The 26,859-nt window shown below is 37.1% G+C and overlaps 1 protein-coding gene across 1 annotated transcript in view; it reads left to right on the top strand.

Annotated features, from left to right (window-relative positions):
* The first annotated feature begins 10,077 nt into the window (after window positions 1-10,077).
* The window catches only part of LOC139145596 (nuclear hormone receptor E75-like), a 33,081-nt gene continuing 16,299 nt past the window's right edge, over window positions 10,078-26,859 (top strand). Inside the window, exons 1-2 of the mRNA XM_070716842.1 lie at window positions 10,078-10,361; window positions 22,510-22,777. Coding sequence (XP_070572943.1) covers window positions 22,603-22,777 — 175 coding nt within the window. The 5' untranslated portion in view covers window positions 10,078-10,361; window positions 22,510-22,602. The remainder of the gene's footprint in view (window positions 10,362-22,509; window positions 22,778-26,859) is intronic.

Below are 26,859 nucleotides of genomic sequence, written 5' to 3'. Positions count from 1 at the left end.
ATTGGTCATGTGCAATACCTTGGAACATAGATATACGTCAAAAGGGGCTTTCCGACAAAAGGGGCTGTGAAAATCAACTTTTGATCTGCATTATCAAACATCTTGTCATTTCACGCGCAAAAATACCAAAATATGAAGTCAGCATACAAGGCAGTAGGGTACTTTTCTACCATGTGTGTACACTAGTAAACCTTACAGTTTCCAGCTTTGTCCCGTAGTAATCTCCCCCGTACGGGCATACTGCTTGTGGAGTGACCGTGATTATAAGATGCACTGCGCCATCATATGCAAATATCTTTCCCATATGTTCCACGATAACGATGTCAAATGGTATATTAACCCAAAGCACTAGTCACTTTCATGGGTTGAGCATCTATACCTTGATGGATCATTTGAAGTATGCGGTGAAGGTGAACTGTATTGAGGCTAAGAGCGACTTACTCGTTACACAAATCTCACCGCACCGAAAAGGAGACACAGCCAGATGTGTTGCCTTCTGTCATGATATTCTGTTGTGTTTTTAAACTTGATGTCATTAAACTGAAACCCCACTCTTTCAAGAAAATGAATGAATGGATAAATAAATAATCAAATAAATAAATATGTAAAACCGGATCATGATTATCGTTATCATTGTTATCATTGTTGTTGCTATGGTCATCGTCATCATCATCGTCGTCATTAGTATCATCATGTTGAAATTTTACTTGTGAACCGTATTCTCGTCACTGCGTACTAGAAATACTCCGTTCCCTGGCTAAAAGAACTGATAGGAGAAACTTTAAAATACTAGAAAAACTAAAAATGCAAATGAATCAAAATGCCATTAATGCCAGTGAATGTAGTATGTTGACCACAGACAATGTATTGTTTGTTCAAATGGGTGATTAAATTGAAGCAAAGATGCAAATAAATTTATTTATCTGTTCGTAAATTACAGCCTTCGTACTTGATGGCTCTGACACGCTATCGAAAATGCAAATCATACAATACCAGAAAGGCATAGATTTTAAAGTGCGTGCTAGCGCTCTTCCACTGAGCATGCACGTGACCCGATTCCTACGCAATTATTGAAGTAATTGTCCACGACGAAGTTTATGGCAACAATCTAGAAAAAGTCGATTCCATGTTAAATGTGCAGAAACTGTTGTTTTCCCGCATCTCAATGTTGTTTTATCCTTCCGACTATTTCAAACAGGCCGACTTTTAGTGGAAAGTGACTGAGTCATTCCCCTTGTCTTCTGTTAGCTGGGTGTTTCGATCGCTATGAGGTCAAAGCTTAGCGTCACGCTAATTTTTGATAGTAACCGCCGACGGCCTGTCGGCAAAAATAATTGTCTGAAACAATGATATTGAGGCACGTGCGAATGACAATTCAAGCATTTACGTAGGTAAGGAAGGTGGCTGAGCCTTTATCCTCGAGCAGAACCCTATCATATATACCAACTTGCACTTTGTAATAGTATTTCTGGAACGAGGTTGAAGATATTGATAGATGATTGTAAGATGATAGACATGTGCTAATTTACATTTTTATGACCTGGTTTTACATTTAAGTGATTTGACTGTTCTCTTGTGTTCATTTTTTACACATATTTTACTTTAAGTGTGTTTTATTCGCTATTTAAGTCCTAGTTTATTATTTTTTATTTCGACTCTGTTGTATTTTATTTATTCAATGCATGAAAATCCATTTATGGATTTATCGATCTAAAGGAATTAGAATGCGCCTCGGGGACAGATTTTCAGACTCCAAAACTGTTACAATTCTTTTCGGATCTACCACTTGTGGAGGTTCATTTTAAAGTTTGTCTTTGTTTTTCGGAAATCGAAAATTTTATCTTTCTTCACAGAGTTAACACGGGGGTGGCGGCCGTTTTGAATTTCAGATATCGTTAAATCTTGGGTAATTTGTTTCTCTAGTACCAAAATTTGCAAGGTGACTCCCATTTCTATTTGTGATTTTGAAGGAGGATAGTTGAAAGATTTCTTCAGGAAAATTTGAACAAAAGTTTAAATCTTTCATTTTCGAGGCGTATACTACTTAAATGAAACGAAATATACTATAGATCGTGCTCTATCTTTAAACATTATATCAAAACAAATGTTTTTATGACGAGGACGACCGGCTGATATTTAGACACGATTATAGGTCAGCATTTCATACTCTTTCCATTCACTATACATTTTAAACAGTATGTCAACTTTACTCGGAAGTTGTCAACTATGTAAATTGGTCGACCCTGCAGGTTGAAAATTTCATTTGAATGGTTTGTGAATGATCAAAAGAATCCCGCAGAGGAAAACTTAAGAAGATACTTGACGACACTTTTTTCAAATCCAAAATGCGCAAATTTGCTACACATTAAATAATATTCACGTTAGCTAAATCCACGTCGATCGGCTGATGAACAGTTTAGAAATGTTAATTGTCCAAAAAAACCACGGCCCTCTTATAACGTAAAACTGACTTTGATAACCCCTGGCTGTGAAGGGAACTGAACATAGTTTTTGCACGTGTAAGAGGATGCCACTAAAGGTAGTATACGCTACCAAAGTGAAAGTCTTAAACTTTTTTAAAACTTTCCCCAAAGGAAACTTTCAACAATTCTTGTCAAGCATTAAAAACCGGGGGTCACCGTGCAAATTTTGGTACCAGAGACAGCAAATTAGGCTTGGGCCATTTGATATTCTGCGGAGAGGGGGGGGGGGGGCTACGGAGATTTACTCTTGAGCATTGTTTCTCTCCCTGCTTCATCTGGAATTGTTTTTTCAACTGTTTCTCTCCCCTGCGAGGAATTTTTTTCCGCGCGGATACGCGAACTGAAATGCTACTATAGATTTGCGTGATGCCGTTCTTTTACCTTCGACGCTTTTCTTCATTTGACATGACAAAACTCAAAAAATATTAGACATGAAATGATTTCCCATTATTATCTTATCAACAGATACAAGTGAATATCTCAATAGGAAAAAATTCTATTTTTTTCACTGTTTAATGCAAAGAAATGCAAATTAATGCAGCTTCTGCATATGTCACAGAAGTGTTTGGAATGTCTAATGTTTCAAAAGTGTACATGATACATTAGTTCAAATTCAAGGTATGGCTATTCATTTTGGAATGCAGCTTCTATTTGGATATTAACAGGTGTATCCTACAGCATGCTTTGAAATTTGAAAGACAATAAATCATGAAGTATTAGAAACACATTATAAGTAGGTTTATTTGACAAACTCTTGCACCCTCGTCCAACCCTCGTCACAATGCATCGCAAATGTTGTGCTTTAAGTTGTTAGAAATTATTGAAAAAAAAATAGTTCTTGAAACATTTAATGTTGGGGTGAGTTTGGAAACCACTTTATGTACAACAAATACTTTTGTTGACATGTCATGATAAGCCAAGGATATCATAATTGTAAAGAACAACAGTGGACACAGGATATCTAGTGCAGGCTATTTGGACAAGCTGAATTGAGAATTATATTCAAGATATATTCAGGTGCAAGGATGAGAAACTGTTACAGTAGTATAAACACTACAGTGGAATAATGATACTTACTGTTTCAAATTGGGTACATGTCAAACAACAGCAAAAGTGTGAGTTAAAATATTAATCGAATCAAGCCAATAATGAAACGGAATGTAATGATTTCAGATACTATGGAAATGAGGTGCCCGAAGGGCGCGCTGACATCGAAAGATATCATAAAAACGGTGTGCCCGAAGTGACGCCGAAAATTAAAGATGTTATGAAATGGGACGCCCCGGGGGACAGGCCGAAACTTTTTAACAAGGACTTAAATTAATTGTCCTCACATTCTTTTTTACGTCACATTTGCTTGCAATTTTTTAATTTTTTTTCTACCATCCTTGGCTGGATTTTTTTTCGAAGGCAACCTCTCGGAATTTCCCCCCGAAATCTTTGAAGCCCCCAGGATAAGAAATGGTCCATTCCTTTTCAAAGCTTTAAGATGCATCGATATTCAAGTTTGAAATTCAAAATGGCTGCCATCCCTGTGTTACCTTCCTGGAGAAAAACACAACTTTCGATTTTCAAAAAAAAAATTATGACACTAAGAACTTTAAAATGGGCCTCTGAATGCGGTAGACAAGAAAAATATTGGGGAAAAATGAGGGTCAGGATTTCTGTCCCAGCTAGAGGTGCATTCTACCTCAACAGGAAGAAGCAGAGTTTCCTATTGACGTCTTCAAACTACACAGACGACCCGGTGGTCCGTTGCTTCATGGGCAGCCATCATCGGCCAAGCGCATGTGTGTCATACAATTTATATCTGGAGCCGTCCTCTAGCGACCTAAAACAATACATGCAACCTGATAGAAGGTCAACAGTTTGTCAGTACCTATATAGAATTTCGTTGCAGGGCAAGTCTGTTCTGCGCAAATCGATCGGAACGAACGTCACTAATTTCTATAATTTTCCCCAGGCATTAACGTAGACGCTAAAATATGTATTCCTTTAAAACTCCGAAAAACGACCTATGATAAACATTAAAATATTTTTTCCCAGTCTTCAGCTCCAGTTTCACCAGATATGTTGTGTTTAAAACGGACAGGGAAGTCGGACTACGAGAATATATTCTGACAAGTACCGAAAAGGTCTACGAAACAGAACTTATGCGTCTTTGGTTCGGAGAGTCACCACTACTCTAAAACACACGTACTACAGTATTCGCTTCTGAGGAGCGTTTAGTGTACTCGAGTTAAAGGCATTGGTAAGTCTTAACCTTAAGATGTCTAAGACAGAGTATTATTCCAATTCTGCTCATACCCACAAAATGTTGCTTAAGTCTCGGGTCGTCGCTTTACAGCATTAACAGCTCATATGAAAATCAGGTTCAAAGCTGTATGTAAGCTGCGCGCGCTTGAGACGAGCGTGTTGATTGATGAAACAGCGTTTGTGTGTACGTATATTCTTTTGCGTATTGGTTTCTTATCTTCCAGTTTCTTGTAATGTCGTATAGGATATATGATGATGATATTCGTTGGTTTCATATATACTTCACTGTACGACCAAAACGAAATGACAAATTGCCAACGAGAGTTTTACACGTTTGGTGCGAATGCTGGTGGTTGGAGGTTTGTAAAAGGGGGAATCTGTGTCTAATTCTATATAACGATGTTTGTTCAAATGAAGCGATCCTGCCACCGTATGATAGTTGATGATTATTTTGACGATAACGAAGGACTTCTGCAAAAATAATGCCAAATGTCGGAATATTAATTGTGTGGAATTTCTTCGGTGAAAATTACATGATGTATTCTCATAAACTTGCCCAAAACTCTGTGGTGAACGAATTTACAGCATAGAATATTTTACATACATAGCCATTCATTCTCTCGCAGCGCGTTTGACTATAAAGGATGATAAAACAACCGGATATATTTTGGCTAAGTATCTAGCTTATTAAAGGTACGGCATTCTCGGTACCTCGGTACCATTCATACAAAAAACAGGCATTAAGGTCAATATCGGCGTGCGGTCGCCATTTCCTTGCCGTTCAGCCGACATCAGTGAAAACAATTACCGTACAATGTTTCATATGTCAAACTGATCTGCTGAAGAGAAAGTTGTAAAGCGCTGTCTTGAAGAAAGTGTATAACGCCATCTGCAGTGGCACCCTGAGACACAGCAAACTTGCAACGGTTAAACCTCGTTGAAATTGAACAGTAACACGTTTGCTGTAGTCTTTTACATAGCAGTCGGTTATATTTCGGAGTTCTCATAATTACCTTGCAGATAGCGGCTGCGAATTATAATGTAGCGGTATGAAGTATGTGTGCAGAGAAATGACCCAAATAACCACAGTTCAATTCTACTTGGTCTCACAGTATCTTAGAAAACTAACTTAGTCTACCTACATATACTTTATGTGTCTTACATGGATAATGGCTACAATACTTTAGTTCTACGACACAAAATTTGTTGTTATTCTTACCCAAAAAGTATGTTAAAATTCAAAGCATTTGCAGACTAAAATTTCAGTTGCACGGGCGATATCAGGAGACATTGCTCATATTCAGAGTGTATTGATAAGTTGCAGACCGTACATGTCGACATAATTTTGACTAATAACAAGAAACTGAATTTGACGGAAACCAAATAATGGTATTTATTTGCTCTGCACTTTATTTTCAATATTCAAGCCTCACTGTACTTTCCCAGTAAATGAAGTTAATTTCCTGTTTTTGAACTTTTATTTTACCGAATTATGCATTTTGAGAGCGATTATTCGACGTTGTCTGGTGCGGTCATCCGCCTCGTGACTCATACTATGTTTTTACAATAGACCAAAATCTGTTGTTTACAGGTTTGGAAAGTTTTCATCCAAAGTCTAGCAAGCGTCGTGCTTAAAGAGTTTGCTCATAATAAGTCGAGAAGGAAATTAAAATACGGAAACTGCATTATGAAAGTGTTGTTCAGACTGTGAAAAGATTAGCTTTTCATCTGTTGTAGTATATGACTTCACCTTGGAGTTCAATAAATGGCTCAATTAAATATCTAATAATATGGTTTTCTACAAAAAATCTGATCCGGGGGCGAATCATCTTCATTTTCCGATCTCGCCGAGAAATATCGCGCAAAGGAGGTAATTATACCGTACCTGCATGCGATGGATTTTAACGTAATTAAAATTCCTTTGTTTGCCGATAGCCCCGAGCAAACAACGACGATCTTTTTTTGAGAACGGTCGGATAATTAGCTTCACAAAGTAGGAAGGTGAAAACAAATGAAACAGCAAATGATGGTACTTGATGGTGATACGCGTATACGAACACGGTAGAGTAAGTGCAGTAACATATCATGCACATATTGTCACTGCGGATTGATATGGACCATTGCTTAACTACTCACTAGGGACATATTAAAAAAAAATACAACCGTTTTTGTCTCATACGAATCGTAGCTCCCTTGAGACGCAAATACTGAGTAATATATTTGTTGCCATCTCTTGTTCATTTAGCTGGCGTCCTTCGAATCTTCAACTGCATCTACAGGTAAAAGTTTCTTTAGAAACGGGGGGTGAAATGGACGAGGAACGTGCATGCGCACATTGTCTTATCCTGTTCCAAGTATGTTAAAATACAGAGCAGTGTACATATCCTTACAGACGATATAGTATGTAAAATATGCAATATGACTGTTAGCAAATAAATTCCATCGCAGACGAAAAGTTAGCCACATGTTCAACAAAAACATTGGGCATTACACATGTACAGACTGTGAGGAATAGTTGATGATTAGCAGTGTATTTCTGTACGATAAAGAGAACAAGCTTAGAATACAAGCTTAGAATAAGCTTAGAAGAAATGTTTTTAGTTTTCGTTGACTTGCCTTCGGGAAAGGGGATAGGTCGGTCGGAAACTTTATACATTTTTAATGAGGTGCGACACAAAACACAACAAATTTTGTTAAAAATGTGAAAAAAAAGTTCAGGGGAGGGTAGGTGGCGAGTAACAGGAAACACTCATGCATTCATTTTGTTAAGGAAGTATGCGCCTCGAAAGTGAAAGACTTAAACTTTTGCTCAAACTTCCTCAATGAAACTTTCAACCATTCTCTTACCAAATTAGTGATAAAAATCGGGGGTCGGTCACCGTGCAAAGTTTGGAACTAGCGAAACACTGCCCAACATTTTGCGATATTTGGAATTCAATATAGCCGCTATCCCTCTGGGGTATTAAATTTTGTATTTTCGAAAATCTAAGACGGTTAAAGTTTTTCTTGCTCCAAGAGCTTTAAAATGAGCCCCCACAAGTGGTAGTAAGATCATAAAAGAATTGTAGAAATTTGAGAGTCCGAATATCTGTTCCCGAGGCCCGTTCTTCCTTGATGACCTTATTCCCTAATTTCGATACCACTGTCAGGGTTATTCGTGGAAAGAAAGTGACGTGCGCTCTGGTGCATGCGTGGTTGATCCCAAGAAAATAATCACGTGAATATTGGGTCAGTCATCGACAGCTTTTGCCGTCTCAGATCTTACGTCACCCGTTTTATAGGATTGACACGTGATCTTCAATGATATCGGCAAAATCGAGAGCACAATGCACACAAAAGTCCCCAAAATACTTCTCACTTCTATTCAGCGCATTGCAGCTTGCGCATATTTGTTCGGAAAAAACTTAAACAAGCCTACTTTATCCCCTTTAGATATTGGAGTAGATTTATTTTGCTTTATCATCGTGTGAACCTAATATTTATGCCGATGCACACACCAGTACGAAGAAATAGCCAGTGCCTGTCCATGTATGGAAAGTGTGATCTCTGACGTGTACGGTGTGATGACGCGTATGCCTGCCACTCCTCGAGCTGTATTCTGTGTATCTCTTTCTTCGGCCCACCTGTAGTTTGATCACTTGTTTATTATCCACTCAGTCGCTCGATCACAGTGAAATTGCGTCCCAGGGAAAAGTTTGGGGATCCTTAACGATCTTGGGTGTGGAGACTCAGAGTACCTCATTCTGATGTAGTTAAGTGCTGGTTTAGATTTGCCCAAGTCAGTGGACTTGGTTGAACAAACTGATGGAGTACTGATTCCGTAGCGTTTTATTCTGTTAGTTTACTGAATGCGTCAATAGTTCTCGAAAACTTGGTAAAGCACCTTATTTTACTTATGCCATCACAACGAAAAGAAAAAAAAATGTTCATCCACAGAGGAGTTTGAAGACCGAAGCCTGAACGTGACTAGTATTTTGAAAAAGAAGGAAAAAGACTAACGTAAAGCGACGGGAGGGCTTGTCCCGTATTGGTTGTAACTTGATAGAAAGCCTTTTGCATATTTAAGACCGGTCGACAGAACTCCAGTGTTCACCTGCAACATTCTGCTGTCCAATATATTACCTCCCCCCTAAACTGAAAAGTATGATCGCAAAAAAACCCCCAAAAAACGTGACAATGCAGATTTGCAACTATTTCAAATTCTTCTTTTCACCTATGAAGCAGCGATTACGACAATACATGTTGGTCTATGGCTTCGTTTTATGGCATTAAATCGAACTTCTATCCCTTATAAAGTTTTTGGCTATGTTGGTGACACCTTGAAGTTGATATCTTGCACAGTACAATTAGTGGAATGACCTGCTGTGCTAATTTTACCCGGGAAATATTAATAACAAATTTTAACAAGAAAGTTCATGTACGGCGAATCTTTCAGAGACGCACACTTTTTCTCTGCAGGCTTGTCGGCCATTTTGAATTTCAGATATCGGTAGATCCTCGGTTATTTGTTTCTCTGGTACTAAAATTTGCACGGTGACTCAGAGTTTTATTTTTGATTTTGAAAGAGAATGGTTGAAAGATTCCTTAAGGACAGTTTGAGCAAAAATTCAAGTCTTTCACTTTCGAGGTGCATACTACCTTAAGACGCACGACATTTTTTGAGTGTCGCCCGTCATTCTCTTATAAATTTGTAAAAAAGTAATTGTCATGAGTTATTAATGAACGTTATGATAATGGTGATCATGATGATTATGATCATAGCGGCAAAGATGGTGATATCAATTATATTTTAGGAGAAACAACTCACATGAAAAAGCCAGCACTTTAAAATAACGTCCTCATGTCAACGCTCAGGGGCCATTCTGTCTTGCCATGCGTAACATCAAATATGCATACACAATTTTTGAGGAAATAAAATCAAATCATCGTCGATAACAACAAAACAACAACAACAACAACAACAACAAACAGAAGACCAACAGCAGAAAGAAGGCTAAGGACGCTGATAAAAATATCGGACAGCTAAAACTCGACGCCGTGAATTAACAATCGGAGAAAAACTATCCTTGAAGTTGCCGATCGATTATTCATACGTGAACTTCCGACCAAAGACTCTCTATTTTCAAGTCACAGTCGGTATGAAAATATGCGTAGAGTTGATGACGAGCGCTAGCTGCGTGTCATTGTGACTGTCGCCCTCTCCCATTGGTTGGGCGTCATTGACTAGCCTAACTTTTTCGCGGTGGTCGTCCCTCTTTCCGCATCCTGTGCACACCCGCCTCGGCAATACTAGTGTCTTTATGTAAGTTTCCCAATTGTTTACATAAATGACGTCTTTACCGATGACACCGAAAACTGGGGAAGTTTGACAGTGAGAGATGCTATAATTTGTACGGCGTTTAACCAAGGTCTGATCATATAAGGTTCGTTCTCAACATTGTCGTGCAGAGCATTGTGGTTTTGGTGCATCGTGGCTGACAACGTGACTTCGATGTACACATGCAACTGAGCATGGCGGTTGGTCTGGACGAAATGACACTATCATATCCCGAACCAAGTCATCCGGACAACGCACCATTAGTCGTTTTCTCATCGTATACAAGGCTTTCTACGAAGTAAAAGGTATTTTTCTTACTCGGTCTAGTTTTGCATTGCCAATGTGTGTACATTTATAAGTGTATCTCATACATGTAATATTGCAATATGCATCGTATGTGTGTATGTCTTGGCATACGCGGAGTCGGAAAATTAATATTTGTCTGTGCTTCCTATATAGCACTATTGCTCAGAACTCAAATATTTGATCACGTCGCGCGGCAGAAATGACCAAAACGCGATTGATAAATATCTTTTTAGCAGTGAATCCTTGTCTGGTTGGATATTTTCTCACGAAAACCTGGCCGCGACGCGTTGATCGAAGTGAGGCATGGAGATTGAAACGTGCAGCATTGGTTCAAACGTGAGAGGCGGCGGCACGTTGCAGAAAACGTGACAGCGCCGGTCGAGCTGAAGACACTCAGTTAACCTGGGGAATCGATGCAAATACTTTATTGAGCAAGAAAACAAAACAACATGGTCGATCAGTTGATCTATGGACGTAGCACACGAACGTCGCGGGTTGAAAAAGTCTGAGCGGCTCGTTTTTATATTACTACGAGCATTATCTACACGGCCGCAGAAGTCTTCGTTTTACCATGGACATACAACAGGCGTTCATGGTTTCACGATCTATATACATGCTGATCTATCCTTGGATTGCATGTATCTTGGCCATCGTATGGCCGTACCGACCCTCGAGGGTCTATGGCATAAACATACAGCTGTTGACGTTTTTCCGCGTTTCGGTTAGTGGACTGTTCTTCGTATTTTAACCCATATTCCAGAAGATCACCTATAGACTATCGTAAATTTTGATCAGCTGTATCAAAAACAACAACAAACGAAGAAAACAAAAAAAACAATCCTAAATATTTCAATCAATGACAAAAGGATTTGTTTACGCCAAAGTGTAGAGAAAGTATTGGTTGTAGTTTATACAGCTTGACATTGTGACAAAAGTTCATTTTGATGCCAGGGTAGTATAATGATTAATGTCTTCAAATCATTTCAACATGTTTGTCAAATTTGCAGGACTCCCTGCTACAGCTATTACATAACTGATCCGCCCCCTCCTCCCCCCCCCCCCTACTGAGCTAGCTGTACATGGCTCACACCTCAGGCGTGAATGCTGCAGGACTATACAGGCAATGAGATAGTTGTCGGCTTAGGTGTGGACGATTTGTCTTTAACTGTGAAAATAGATTGAGATTTCACCAATGTCACTGAGAGAGCTGAATTAGTGGTCATAGAGGAAAGGTATTATCGGGAACGGTTACTGTAACTTTGTTTTCAACCATGATAGCCACTCCAAGTAAAATTCTCAGTTGCAAGTCGGAACATAATTCATTGAAAAAATTCCTAAAATTATTTGAAAAGTTGTGCTGCAATGTGTATCTGTCTCAGTGTGTCTGCAGTATACATTGTCTATTTTGACTTGAAATACCCTGATGTGGCATTATATTTATAGCATTTTATATCATTCAATGCTGGTCAGTAGATATTATGAATTTCATTTTTCTGTCCAAAAGAGGGTAATTAACCACATATTTATAAATTTTGTCCCACTTAGTCCTCGTGAGAAAATGACAGGTGGTTCTCGTGTGAAAGAGCTCCATTCTGAAAAACGCCAAAGCGTGGACATCTTTGCAGGATACAAAATTGAAGGGACATATGTTTGAATGTGATATCTATTCCATCACAGTCGCAGCCACAGCTTTGTTACGATGTGGTGTGTATATATTTATCTGCCGGCTTAGGGATCCAGCTTTGGGATCATCATCATCCTTCTTCTTAATCCCAATATAGACACCTTCATCAAGTTGAAGATTTTGCTAGTTGTACGTGTACGCAACCAAGTTTAAAAGGTGTTGAAAAAAGATGCAAAGGCAATTAATTCACTGCCACAAATTTTTTCACTAAGTTAGATTCTGAAAATGCTGTGTGGTTTTGCTTTCACAACGTCTATGGGAAAATTATTCAAATCCTTGATTATAAGCAGTAAATTGATTCTTTCTTGAAGTCTGTTGCAAAAAAAATATTTTTTCCCTGTATACTATCTATTTTAGTATAGACTGTGGAGTAGAAGATTATCTATGATTTATATAGGGGAGCCTGACATGTTTTTCAGAGTATTTGTTCAGTGAATCTGTTCAAAGATTTAAGAAAGTTATCTCTGTCAACATTCTCTAATTATGAACCAATTTAGGAAAGCTTTGAAAGTCCTATTTGTTTTCTCTGTTGCCTCATATTACCTCAGTGGAGCAAAGTGGTGAGTGATAACTTCATTATTTCTTATTCATTTGTACCTTGGACAAGGATCTGTCCAGGTGGCAACTTATTTGCATAAAAAACAACTTGCTCAAAATCCGATTTCCACTGGCAACATGGAGTGGAATTTCGGATGTGCTAGAGACAGTCCGTTGCCACTACACATAAGCTTACTGAGTGTGAGACAAATGATGGCTATCTTCCAGTGGGTCCCTCGAAACTGTCTGAAAGTGAATGCACTCCCATGAGGCATTGTGCTTTGGGTACCTGGAAACAGTCAACAGTATAGAATGGGCATGCAAAAATCTTTTACTTTTGATGGTAGATGAGTGAGTCATAAAGAATAATGATCTATGAAATTCCCCGCCACTGTTATGATTGCAAAGACTGATTCTACAGCAATAACTGTTGTCAGTTTGCCATCTCGCTTCAATTATTCCTACCACAACGTCAGTAAACCTCCACCAATGAGCACATGGTGTGTGATAGTCTTTTTTGCCGTTTCCTTTTCTGGGATCAACTTCACATATGAAGTGAAAACATGCAGTTGTTTTCCATCCATTGTTTTCGGTCATCCAAGGATTCCTGGAAAATAGATATGATTTCTGAATATTTGGTACAGCTCTTTTATTCCATAGTTTGCAGCATTTTGGAAATAAAATTTTGAAGCTGACAATATCTTTCTGCTTTTGGTTTTGGGTAGTGATGTAAATTATTAGGGTCATTCATGGTCATCCATTGGAAGCAGTTGCCCTACGACTGCCAATCCTGAAGTATGACCATTATATCACCCAACGACATCATACATTTGCATAGCACCAACATTTCTCAACAATAATAACTGCTTATATTTTGGTTTAAGGTAGAATAGCACCAGGGACTGTCATACCAATACTCAAACTTTCACAATACAGCTTTTGTCTATCACTTGTGGAGGTTCATTTTTAAGCTCTTGAAGTAAATAAAATTTTCACCAACTTATTTTTGTGAAAAACAAAAACTGTATCTTTTCCAGTGGAGTTCACACAGGGATGGTGGCCATTTTGAATTTAAGCATCAGTAAATGTCAGGTTATCTTCTTTATTACCAAATTTTGCATGGCGACCCTGACTTTGATTCTTGATTTCGAAAGGGAAATTGGTTCAAAGTTTGCTTGAGGAAAGTTTGGGGAAAAGTTCAAGTCTTTTGATTTTGAGGCACGAACTACCTTAATATAAAGAAATTTGCATTTCATCGGACCAAGGTGATAATGTTGATCATTAAAAAATAGAATATTTTTTATTATATTATAATTAAAGAAGGAATGTTTTAAAATCTACAGGGGCACATTCCAGTAAAGAACACATTGCATATTGCTGGTATGTTTTAACAAGGACGTATTGTGCTAAATTCATCCATACCAGACACATTACGTCATACTTGTAAAAGCCATTGCCCAAGGTCATGTCTCGAGCCACAATAGTTTTCAATGAAATTCACAAAATGGAAAAACGAACATTAACTTCTTGTAATTGATGGTTATCATTCTGTAAAAATCAGTTTCCGTAAGTTGTCTTTTCTTGTGTTTTTGCTCAAGGCGTTGTGGAAACGCATCTCGCCTATGACAAATTTCAAAGAATAAGTTCCAATAAGAAATCTACTGTATGACGTTTTCTTATATTAAAACAAACAGTTTTGTGGTTAAGCACCCAGGAGGTTTTTGCCCAGATATGCAAATGATCATGACTGAAAAGACCCTTGGAGAAGTTATTTTAGTCGCCATTTTTTTGAAAAACGTGTATGTAGATTTGTGGAGAATGTCTGAAAATTTTGTCATCTGAATTTATGGAAATTATGTCAACCTTATGACCATTTCCTAGAAGCAGAATTGTCACAGCTTTGAAATCTCAGTTTTGACAAATGGAAGATGCACAGTTCCTATCATAAGTCAATATTAAATTGTGGAAATCATGGGAAGTTTTTACGTGTTAGTATGGTATAGCAGGCGCATATTAATCATGACAAGCTTTGCTCAGAAGTATCTGATGTGTAAATGAAAAGTTATAGTCAAATTAATTAGTCTTGTGTGTTAGTCTCTCATTGGATTGAACCATTAATTCAAGCCGGGGGTGAAGAGGGAGATTTTTGAAGAGCAAGAGAAATTCTATAAATAATATGATGGGAAGATTTTGCTCTGCAGTAGAAAGGGAGAGAATACTAATTAACATAAAAAAACACCTATTTTGAGAGGGTCTTAAAAGTTTGCTGCGCTGCCCACTCTTGTGTGCCTTCCCACACCTTTCTGCAAGGGCATCGAGTTTAGTGGAAGAAGTGGCAGCTATCACTCGAGTCTCAAATGAGTTTCGTTCTGAGCCTGATATTGATACGTTCCAAGCATTTCTGTTAATCCTCTTATGTGAAGTGGAAGGCTCTTTTCCATGAATGTCAAATGAATATTCCCAATTTCCACATCATCAGGTCCATTTCCGCATGTTTGTAGCCAACCAATTTGTCACCAGGTGGTTGGTGTTCATGTTAGAAATTCTACCCGACTGACGGGAATGTATTTAAAATGATGCAGTTAAACTGTAATACTGGAAGTTCTCCCCTCACAGCGAAATGTTGCACATTGAAAAATGCATCATTAATGTTTGGTATGTGATATTCAAAGCAACCACCTGTTGAATACATCTATATAGCATAACACATATACTCTTATGTAACTGATAACACATATACTCTTATGTAACGGCTTTTCATAAGCAGCATGACTGATGGCCCACGTTAGTTGAGTACAAGAAAGGTATCATTTTGGAAGCTTAACATAAATTTCTTTCACCCAATATTGAGAAAGTCTAGTGGTGTGATGTGCAGACATTTAAAAGTTGGTATGTGACATTCAGAGCAACAACCTGTTGAATACTGGTATACACATAGCTTTATAACCCTATGGGTGCTGTAATTTTTCCCTCCAAAATTTAATGCAACATTTTAACAATTTTTATGAATTTTTCTGTAAGTTTTGTGATAATTTTGGACCAAATGGATATCACATTTCATTGGATACGGTTTCTTATCAAAATTTTGGCAAAGACTGGAGTGTATTTTATAAAGGTTGCAAAAATTTTTGGACGCTCTTTGCCTCAGCCTACCACAATTGTACTAGAGATAATATGCACAATGTATGACTTTAACTCACCAGACCTTTTACCGCATTCACAGTGTGCTGTAATCCTATATCAATATTACACCAGACATTTCAGGCTCTTAAAGTCGGTCAATGGGTAGAATTATTTAAATTCACGAAATGATTGTCTTACTCTGACTGCACACTCTTCAGTTCAGTCCTGGAAAATTTAAGAAAAGTAGGGCATATTTTGTAAAATATAGTGTCCAGATTTTGTCAAATGTATATTATCAAGTGTCTAAATATTTCAGTCATTTATTTTTCATTTTATCAGTATTACAACCCAAATTGTCTTTTTCTAATTTAACTGGAATGGAACGACCATTTTGTGTGCAAGACAGCTCAGTCATTGTGCAATTTGACTGATTTAATGGCGTGGCTGTCACTTGGTGTGCATAGCTGTCTCAGTTCTGAAAAGACTTGCAACCATCATTGCGTAACTTCATGTAACGTTCGATGAGCAATGATGAATAGCTTTCACGATAATCACTCGATAGTCAGCTTGTTAGCCTGGCTGCTAGCGACATTGAGCTTAATCAAATAGGCTGATGGTCTGTTGTCATCCATAGTGGTCAGTCAATCTGTCCCTCCTTTTCTATCCATCTGTCTGTTGTCCGTCAACAGTTGATTTCTCAAAATCGACTTTGGTATACAGGTTCCTCTGTGATGGACATGTCACATTTGTCCAAGTATAACAAAATACAATGTATGCTGTATTGCATTTTAGTGCAGTTTTTGCAATTTTTAAAAAAACTCTCCGAAAATTTTTATGTGATATAATAACTTTGAAATTTTGCATACACAAGGAAAATGTCAGGCATATTTTTGAAATTGTAATGACATTTGGAATTTTTATTTTCTTAAGGTTCAAAAACAGCTGATAGCTATTTCTGTAGATTCACTTCGTTTAGCAACTGAAAATCTTTGACACATCATATCATTTACTCAAGCAGACATTTAGTACACAACTCTTTGAAAAATCATCTTCTATACATTGTTATGCACATTTATGTCAAATTCGATGATTGCTTATATATGTACAGTCACAGCTGAATTATCTCCTTCAGCCCCTGGGTCACTTTTCATTGGGATCCAGACCATAATTGAATAAATTCTCGGAAACTTGCATGACAAGTGGCTACAGCATTGCTTCTTCCTTTGTATTATAATCAGGCAACAGTCATCTATATATATAGTCAAGCAATTGAAGATGGCTTCATCAAGCATTCAGTTGATTAGGAGTTTATTATCAAGACCCAGCTGGTCCTGGGGTGTCTCCCCGGTAACAGCCTAGCTCGAGATCTCATCCACGGCCAGCTCCGTGACATTCATAATGTTGATATGACATACAGAAGCATTTTCAACCACAGCTCCTCATCCTCCCGGAGATCAAACTGAAATTGTAGTGCTATGGTGTTTACTTGCGTTGTTGTGCTTCCATGTAATACAATGTATGTGGCATACTACATGTATAGTTCCACAGACCAGTCTTATGGATATAGTTTACTCTATCAATATGAAAATATTTGTATCATGTGATTACGTCACAACCAAGGCTTGGAAAATAATACTGTCACAGAGGTATTCACCTCCTATATTTAGCACCACAAATTCATCGGTCAATCTTTGTACCTTTCTCCATAGTGAATGTTTATTTAATTTTATTCAGTGTGAGTCACAGAATCGACACCTGCATGGCAGACGCCGTACATACAGCATAGAACTTGCCCCTGCAGTCGTGCCACCAGTGTTTCCAAGCTCATTTGCATAAAGTTCTGCAGAAAGCTGGGGACATTTGTGCAGAGTAGACCATGCCATGGTTTGTTTAATGCTTACATCAACGCTCTATCACATGTCTGAAAACCATGACAGGGTCCATGTTATATCAAAATATGATTTAGAACCTGAAAGGAAAAGGGGCATATATGTATTGAAAATTGAACAGAAACACGGTTATCAGGGATATGTGCTAGATTTCCAATTCCACCATGTATACATATGTATACTTATTTATTGGTAGAGACTCATTAAATCTTTGGCAAACCAGTCACACTGTTTTAGATATTTATCATTATCTCTATTGATCACTGATCTCTGAGAATCAGTATGCGGCAGCACCACAGAAGAAACCATTTCTAATTGTACAACTATGATCATTACATCATACATGCATCACCCAGAATGCGATACGGAGCATAAAAGTACTGATTCAGAGACTGTCCATTATGGTTTTACACAACCCTTGCATTGCACAAACAACTCTACCAAGTGTGTTACAAGTTATGCTCACATGTCACTGTCTCAGAGTTCTCATTGATGTGACGGAGTATTTCACATTAACATAAATACATGTAGTAGTTTTGGTTTTAATACTTCAAGGAAATTTAGAGAAATTCCAATATTCACTGAAATAATTCATTTATCTTCTAAGTTAGTTGGCACATTTGAACCTACATGTACCCTACGTATATGCTCCCAGAGCTAAGCTTGCCCCCAACATGTCAGCTGGTACAGTGAGATCAACAGGTTGTCTGGATTGTGTCATCTTATGAGAGCTACAGGGTTGATCCAGTTTCTTTCATGTAACCTTCCTAATGACCGTTTGTCAGGCTGGTTTTGTAGTAAATTGTAAGATCAAATGAAGAACAATTTGGCAAGCACTTTATATCATGCATAGACGGTGAATCTCTTAATTCTCATTTCTACATGCGTCATGAAGTAATCTGCCAGCATATTTGTAGACTCTGTCGTCATGAGCTTATTCGGAAAAGAAATCCCAGCCTCCAATCATAAGTGATCAATATAAATTTATGCAAAGCGTATGAATGATTATTATTTCAGTATGCACATCTGGAGATAATGATGTCATTATCATTGGAGGATATCCATGTTCCAAAGATTATGCACAACATGTTTTGTGCGGTCACGGATACATAATTTATGATCTGTCAGGGTTTTAAGATTATTGATGATCTGTCAGGGTTTTAAGATTTTATGTCCAAAATCACAGACATGTGAAAAATTTCTGTATGGTCAATGTCGAGTCCAAGATCATTGTCAAATTTTATCTGAGAGGTTGAATGTCTCATCTTGTGCGTAGCCAAATTGAACTACAAATGCCTTATTTTCCATTGGGAAATTACTGAAATGTTGCCTCATTGTCTTTTACTTTTTTCTTTTTGATGAGATTTAACAGAACAATTAAGAAATATGATTGACATAGTTGTGCTGATAACTGTATGATATTGAAATCCACGGAGGTACAGTAGTGTAATTTTGTTTGCTTTAGACTCCACAGATTATAATTATCTTTGGAGTAAAAAAATTCTAAGAGACCACATATTGTTGGAAATATCTGTAGTTTTCAAACCAAGTGAATGTGTAAAAGAGAGTACTATGGAATCAACATGTATCTCTTGATAATTAATCTTTTATGCATAGCCATGGTTCACACTTTATTTTAACAGAATTCGGCTCTGATCTCAGTTGATTTAATTGCTGTGCATTGTGTTTGCGACAATTTATCTTGTTGATGAGAAAAATCGTTATCCTAAAAAATAGAATGAAAGTGAAAGACATTTATACACACGTTGATCAGTTGTATTTACCCAATATACCACACGTTTGTTTCTCTAAGGGCTTGTGAATCCCCCTAAAAAGACTTAAGTCGTTTATGTAAAGGCCATAAGGCTGAAAGATACATGGACTGCCTTGGCCAATTCACAATATTGCTCTTTAATTATCCTATAGTGAACCTTGAATGTGGCCTGTCTATATGTGCCTAGTAACACCTCATTCATTTTCCGAGTTGAAAAAATTGACAAATTTCCAGATATCATTTGTGCTGGTTGCAGACAAACAACCCTGCCATCTTTCGTTTACATTTTGTAAAGTGTACATGTGTAAATGGTTCTTTCAAACTTACCTGCTGTAGGTACTTGCTGCTGTTTTCCAAAATATGACTTAGCTCAAGATAAGTTTACACTCAAGATAAGTTTGCAAACCATTAACTTAATAACTGGTAACTTGCCCTTCACTTTTTTCAGTGCCAGAATGAAAACTCTGGTTATAAATGTACCATCAAAATTGAGACTTTTGATGAGATACATGTATATAATTACATGTACCAGATTAAAATTCTTATTATTGTATCCCTGATGGCAGATCCTTAGTTATAGTTTTAGACCCCTTTTCCACCATTATGTAAGACCCTACAGAACCAGTGAACAACAGTGAAAAGCTAAAGTCACTCTCAATCACATGATCGTGCATGTGGTTTTGTAAAATGATGCAAATTTTGGCACCTACCGGTATATGTGCTCCATGAAAATGAGCCTTTGTGTACAGGTACGCTGTATGATGATGTATGCGGGAGACTCAGCTGGACTTAATGGTTATATGACATCGTTAATTGATCATGTAATGATAGATGAAGTGATTTCTGAGGTTCTACCGAGAGCCTGAAAAGGCATGGCTTAGAATCTATCCAGAATGCAAACTTTTTGTTGTTGCGCTGTAGAACATAATTAGAGTAAAAACAAACGATTCATTGCCATCTACGGTTAATCTTCATGCATACATCTGTGTACTGTTTCTAGTGGTCCGACGAGATAGTTTATGAAAGAAAGAGTTTCGTTTATGAAAAGGGATCCAATAAAAAGTTTTTAAAGGATCAGTTCCTTCATATCATTTTCAAAAGTAACTGATTTTAGTTATAGTGTATTTCATCTTTACAAAAATATTCGTTAGTGATGATTTCATCTTTGAGAATTACCGAATATGGTTTGCTCATGTGTCAGAGTCATTCCAAAAGTTTAATTCAAAAGATCTCTCTGTGATGTGAATCCAGTAAATTCTTGATTTAATTAGAACTCAAAACTTGCGGCAGCTAGTCACCTAGTGGAGACGTCGCAGTCAAAATTGGTCAGTGAAATCCCTTTCATTAAACAAGAGTGCTTCAATAATCTGGCTAATTTGTTACTTTTCAGACCGAAACTCTTCCACATGCTGTAAAGTTACGATGAACTCACACATACCTACTTGCTATTGTATATCACTCACAAACTCTTGAATCAATATATAGAAGTAGCATTTACCAAGATTTCATCCAATTATATGAGTCTACATATCTCGTCTCTCTTTCTCTGAAAATATGAAAAAAAATTTGAATTTTTCAAGCCAGTATAGAAGAGCAAATATCTCCGGTACCAAGGTCAAGAGTCGCATATCATTGAATCCAGAATTGAAGTACTGTAGGTGTTATTACAGTGAAATAAAAGACGATGATAGGATTATCCTAATTTCGCTGAAAGGGATCTTCACTGAACACTGCTGTCATTCCCAGCATGAAGTATGCTTGCTGCCCTCTGTACTGTGTACTGGAAATATGATTTGTCAAAGTTCAACCATAGGGGGCCTCAGCCTAGATAATAGAAAAGTACTGCATGGTAAACGAAATACATTTAACCATTATAATAAAGTACCGTAGCATTCAGACAAGATGCAGGCAAAAGAAATACAAAGAAAATACAAAAAAGACCATAAGTTGGTAACAAATAAACTGATAAACAAACAACAAACTGACTGAAAAAAATATGTGACAAATGGGGATAGAAAAGCTATCGTTGATGTATATGTGTTAGCTTTCTGTTGAATGATTCAATTCTCTGTGGAAACTTTTTCTTTTAGCTGTATGTTGTTTGTCTATTTGTTTGTTTACATGTTTGTGACTAAGTCTAAGGCCCCGGTGGCCAAACAACATGTTAAGCTGAAACAATTCTGAAATTACTTGACCCATCAAGTTTGGTGGGTACAATGTAAGTTCCTATGCCTGTTGGACACAGTTGTTTTAATGTTAAAAAATTTGCTTGATTTTGATAAAACTTGGTCGTTCATCCATGACTTTCATCTTTTGTTTAATAAAAGCAGTAACAATGACATTGAGCTCCCATTTGGTTAGAACAAATATGTGTTTGATAGACAAGAACATGAAATAAGGATAATTTTGCAAAATTGGAGTCATTTGGATGAAAATATGTGACCAAAAATCACATCAAAATGAAATCGTCCCAGGGCATACAAAGTTAATTTTGAATGTTATCAACTTGCAAACATTTCTGGAGAAAAGTTATTTCACAAAAGATGGGAATATTTGTCACAAAAAATATACATTTATATATTTCACTGTCACTTCATCAAAAGGGGAGTTACCCCTGAAACCTACAATACACATTTTACAAGTACTACATTTAAATTAGGACAGATTTAAACTGAAAACTGCTCTGTTGTGTTGCCTTACTCTTTGACACAATTCAGGTTACCATTCAGTGATCTACGGCCATTGTGTGTATGCTTGTAAAAAAATAATTCTTTTGAGAGGGGAACTTTAAAAAAATGGTGCCAGAATTCACACAGTTGAAAAAAGACAATTCCAGGTGAAGCAGGGAGAAAAAAAACAATGCTCGAGTCAATCTTCCAAAGCCCCCCCCCCCCCCCCCCCCCCCCATTAATGCTAAGTAAAGGTCTGTGATATATGATGGAGGGGTACCGAAAGTTTTTAAATCGAAATTAAAACTGAAAATGAATGGAAGTAGCCTTTTCGCATTTGTATCGTTTGAGTGAGCATGCATTTGAATTTTGAACACAGGACAGTACTTGATGGTAAGTGTGAAACACAAGTTGTACTTTATCATCCACTTGAGAATGTTATGGTTTTTTTTTTCGCCTTTTTTTGTACAGACCAGAAGAAATCCTCACCTAACAAGTGGTTCATCGAGGGACCTCAACTCTATACTCTGTTAAGCTGGTCATACTCTTCAAGTGGGAAAAACCATGGATGACCATTTCTTTGATTTCGATGGCATAATGGACGGATTTGAAACTTGTGGCGTCACCAGCTCTGGGAGCGTCTGTGATTCCGGAAGCCCTGGGGACCCCTACGACAGCGAATCAAGCCCCAAACAAGGCTGCTTTTTGAACTTTGGTGACATGGATCTTAACTTCGATGGTAAGACAGAGGTATATTGATAATTGTTGACAAAGGGAATATTTTTTGAATTCTTTGTGCATGCTGGAAACATGAAAGAGATTATTGGCTAGGCTACAAGTTTGTTTTCCACAAGGATAGAGTACGGATAAATATACTTTGGTTCCATGAACAGTTTGTTGTTTAACCCATTTTTTTACACTGTCAATATTGTCTTAATGAAAAAAATGTGGTCATGAGTTTAATTTATGCAAAAGAGGAATTCAAACTGAAACTATCAGGCCATATCATATTTGTGCAGATTACATTTGTGCCACATTCAAAAATCTCTATTCAATTACAAATTTTGCTTTAATTTCTTGTTATTAGATTGCTGGCACTGCGAATTATTGCTTGGATATAGATTGCTATGAAATTCGTAGGGAATACTACAGTTTGCTATTTTCCAAACCAAACTGTTAGTTTTAAAAACATGTGAAACGTTTAGCACATTCATTTGCTGAAATTGCATGCTGACAAATTCAAAGTTTTGCTTTTCGCTAACTAAAGTCTTAGAGATTTAAAGGTGATGAGCTTTGGGACTGGAAAGTATCGCCGTGATCATGAAATGCGGAAAAGCAAAGATTAGCTTAAAAGCAACTTTGGTAAGTTTTCTTGCCGAGATTACTTGTGTAGTAGATTCTGGACTCTTCTGTAGTGAAATTCTGCAGCCATACTGTTCTGCCTTTGTGTTTTACTTATATGTGTTAGTTTATTTGGTAGCATGTATATGTCAGCCATAGTATGTAAACCAATGGATTTTAGCGATACATGAATCTGACTTCTGACATATTATTTCTGATGAATGATGACCTCATTCATATTTGTTCAAATTGTGTGCACATTGCTGTTATTATATTCCCAGGATATTTAGGCATTCTTTCACGAAAAATAGCCTTTGCTTTTGGTAATTTTACATTGACATTTATTAAACCTTATGACAAAATCAATGTAGTTTTGAAGCAGTTTTGTTGAATTTTGGCTAATCCATAGAAACCTCTAATCCACTTGCCTGATTGCCATGCATGACCACAACCAGTATGTGTGACATCAGCATAATATAGAATTTCCTGAATTCTGCTCGTATACAATTTTCCTGAATTCTGCTCCACATGAATGTGATATTAATCAGACAAATTTCATATTGTGCAAAACATCATCTGGGAGCTATCTTTGCCTTTTAGTTCTCTTGCTGCCAGCGTGTAATACTAGACTGTACATCCAATGTTACATGCGAAGTCACAACTTTGCTATTTCAGGGCTCCAGCTTGCAGGAAATTCCAGATTTATGTCTGTATTTTTGACTGTCACAAGAGTTACATAAAGCAATACAGATTCTATATTTTCATCTTTTCAATTACAACAAAGTCAGCACATCTCATGCTATATATCTCTGAGATATGAGGTGTGTAAAATTGAGAGAAGAAAGATTAGGTGGTCTCCAAAATTCAGCAAGTGTAATTTTTTGAATCAGGGTCTGAAGAGCCTCATTGCTGCTTGTTTCCATGACTGCAAAGACTGATTTTCACCCCATCATGTAAATATGCATCAAACCACAAAGCGAAAACAGTTTTGGCACTGCAGTCACAAACTCTGTAATACTAATCCCACGAAAAGATCAAGTTCAACCACACAGAGAAAAGAATGTAAGTTTTGCTCAGCGTGAAGATCAGAATGTTTCAGATTGTATAAATATGGCAAAATACCATAGTTGTGTAACATATTGTACCAATCATAGTGCCCACAACAGGTTGTTGGAAATTTACAGGCAAGACTGATCCTTGAAATTGTAAAATTTGGATAATATATGAGTCAACTGTGTTAAAATTTTTGGCCGTTTAATTTCCCTCAAATTGATTATGGTTACTTTAAAACCTTTACGACCTTTCTGAATGAATATAATATGATGTAAGACAACCAACTTTATCATAAAATTTTTAAAAGTTGTTATGATATAAAACTCTATGATTTACAGAAATTCTAAGTATACAAAGCCGTGTACCTTTGCCAAAAGTATAATCTCATTACTTTGCTAAGAAGTAGATTACATCGCCAGAAAAGTAAACCATATTTTATGATGCAAGGTAGCTTATAGGGAAAAGTTTGTTCACTTTCTACAATCTTGTATAACTGCCAGACAGCAATTTGTTAAGTCTGTATGAAAGAGAATTTGATATGTAGGCATCTTGAGAGTGAAATGTTCTTCAAAATGATGTAAATTGGCCATATTCAGGAATTCATTCACAATCAAGTGGAGATAATAGTTTTCAGAACCATTTTGTCATTTGATACCTGACATGAGGATGTCCCATTAAACACAATAGAAGATGTAGGAATTTGGTTGCATGTGCTGTTTGCCCATTATGTTAGGTATATGGGTCATTTAACTTAAAACTTGAGACAATAATTTGACTGCTATGTAAAATGAACAAAGCAAAGCCAGGGAAGATGCTATTATATCTTTACCTTCAGATGGCTGACAAGCTTTTAAAGACAATAGATTTCACAATAACGATGATGTAGGTTATGTAGGTTAATTACCTATTATGTTTCCAAGCTCCAAACATTGTCTGTCATATGACATGAGTAACTCATGTTACCATGGGATCCTGATGAGTGCAAAGACGGCAAATCTTTAATTCCAAGGTCAATCTGAGTATCACCTCTTGTGCAAGAAAACACAACAAAAGACTCATGACGGCTGGCAATTTTGGCACCACAGACAAACAAACAAACAAACAAACTGTAAATAAATCGATCAGTAAATTAATTAATCAGTCAATAGAAATAAGAAACCTATATATGGAGGACCCCTTAAGCCCTTGGAAATTGTTAAAATATTTGAATAAAGAGTACCCTTTATAGCCAGGTGAAATTCGCGGCTGACTCGCAGCGTGTTTGCAAGGTTATATCTGATTGGTCGATTGTCACTATTCACAGCCACTTAGGGAGTCTATTTGTATTGTTTTCATTATATTGGTAAGATTCAGCCACCCAATTGGATAACAGCTTCGAAATCGCTGCGAGTCAGCCCGAAATTCGACTGGACACGTAAATTTGACTTTGTGTTTAACAAAAAGATGTCCTGATCAGCAAATGCATTTCTAAGCCCAGGTTTTGCTGCAAATGATTGCATGAATGAATAAAAAACCCAAAGAAACAAATAAACTAATTGAAAAAACAGAATAAATAGATTTCTGAATAAACATTAGCTTATTCTAATCACTGCTAAGTCACCTATCAAATTTTACTGTTTGTGAGCCAATTCCGTAGCTAAAGAGAATTGTAATTATAATGCTAGATTTTGATAAAAAAAGATCATTTTTTTTGTAAAACTTTCCCTTAGAGATGCTGTTTCCGTTGCCTGTTAATTATGGTTGTTGGTTAGCATCCCTGCATGCATCGATCTTGAACAGTCGTGTCAGCTTTTCATGAAAGAAGTGGCAGAAATATGTCAATTCCTCTGGAAATAAGACATTTCTGAACAGACAACTTCTCATCGTAAGCTTGCGACGCATCAAAAATGCCTCTCACGTTCAGTATACAGCCCTGTTTCATAGTGTTCATGTTTGAAGTTTGATCTTTTAAGAAGATTTACCCCTACGAAAGACAAAACACATGGCTTTATGAAAATACCAAGGATGTGCAATCAGAGCAATTTTTTTGCCAAGTTAAAGTCATATTATGAATTCTTTATGTTGAAATCAACATAACGTTCTCATGCCGTGGCTATCAGGATGGATGGTGCAAACATGATAAAGTTGCATCATCTGTCATATGTAGCGTTCTCTTCATCCTACACTTTTCAAAAAGTTGATAACTTTTCGTTCAGTTCTTAAGCAACAGGCTTTCATCACTAAGTAATCATGTAGAGAGAGAGAAAGAGAGAGAAAGAGAGAGAGAATTTGCTTTAAGTTGCCTCTGATGCGGTAAGTCCAATGTATCGCTGAATACAGAAAGTAAGTCTTTCCACATATTTTTCATCTTTTCCAAGACTCTCTTACAGCACCAAAAAAGTTGGCTCCCCAAGTCACAAAAAATATCCCATGCATGGAATATATTAC

This window comes from Ptychodera flava, chromosome 12 (genome assembly GCF_041260155.1).
Source record: "Ptychodera flava strain L36383 chromosome 12, AS_Pfla_20210202, whole genome shotgun sequence".
NCBI classification, from domain to species: domain Eukaryota; kingdom Metazoa; phylum Hemichordata; class Enteropneusta; family Ptychoderidae; genus Ptychodera; species Ptychodera flava.
This window is presented reverse-complemented; position numbering and strand designations above follow the sequence as displayed.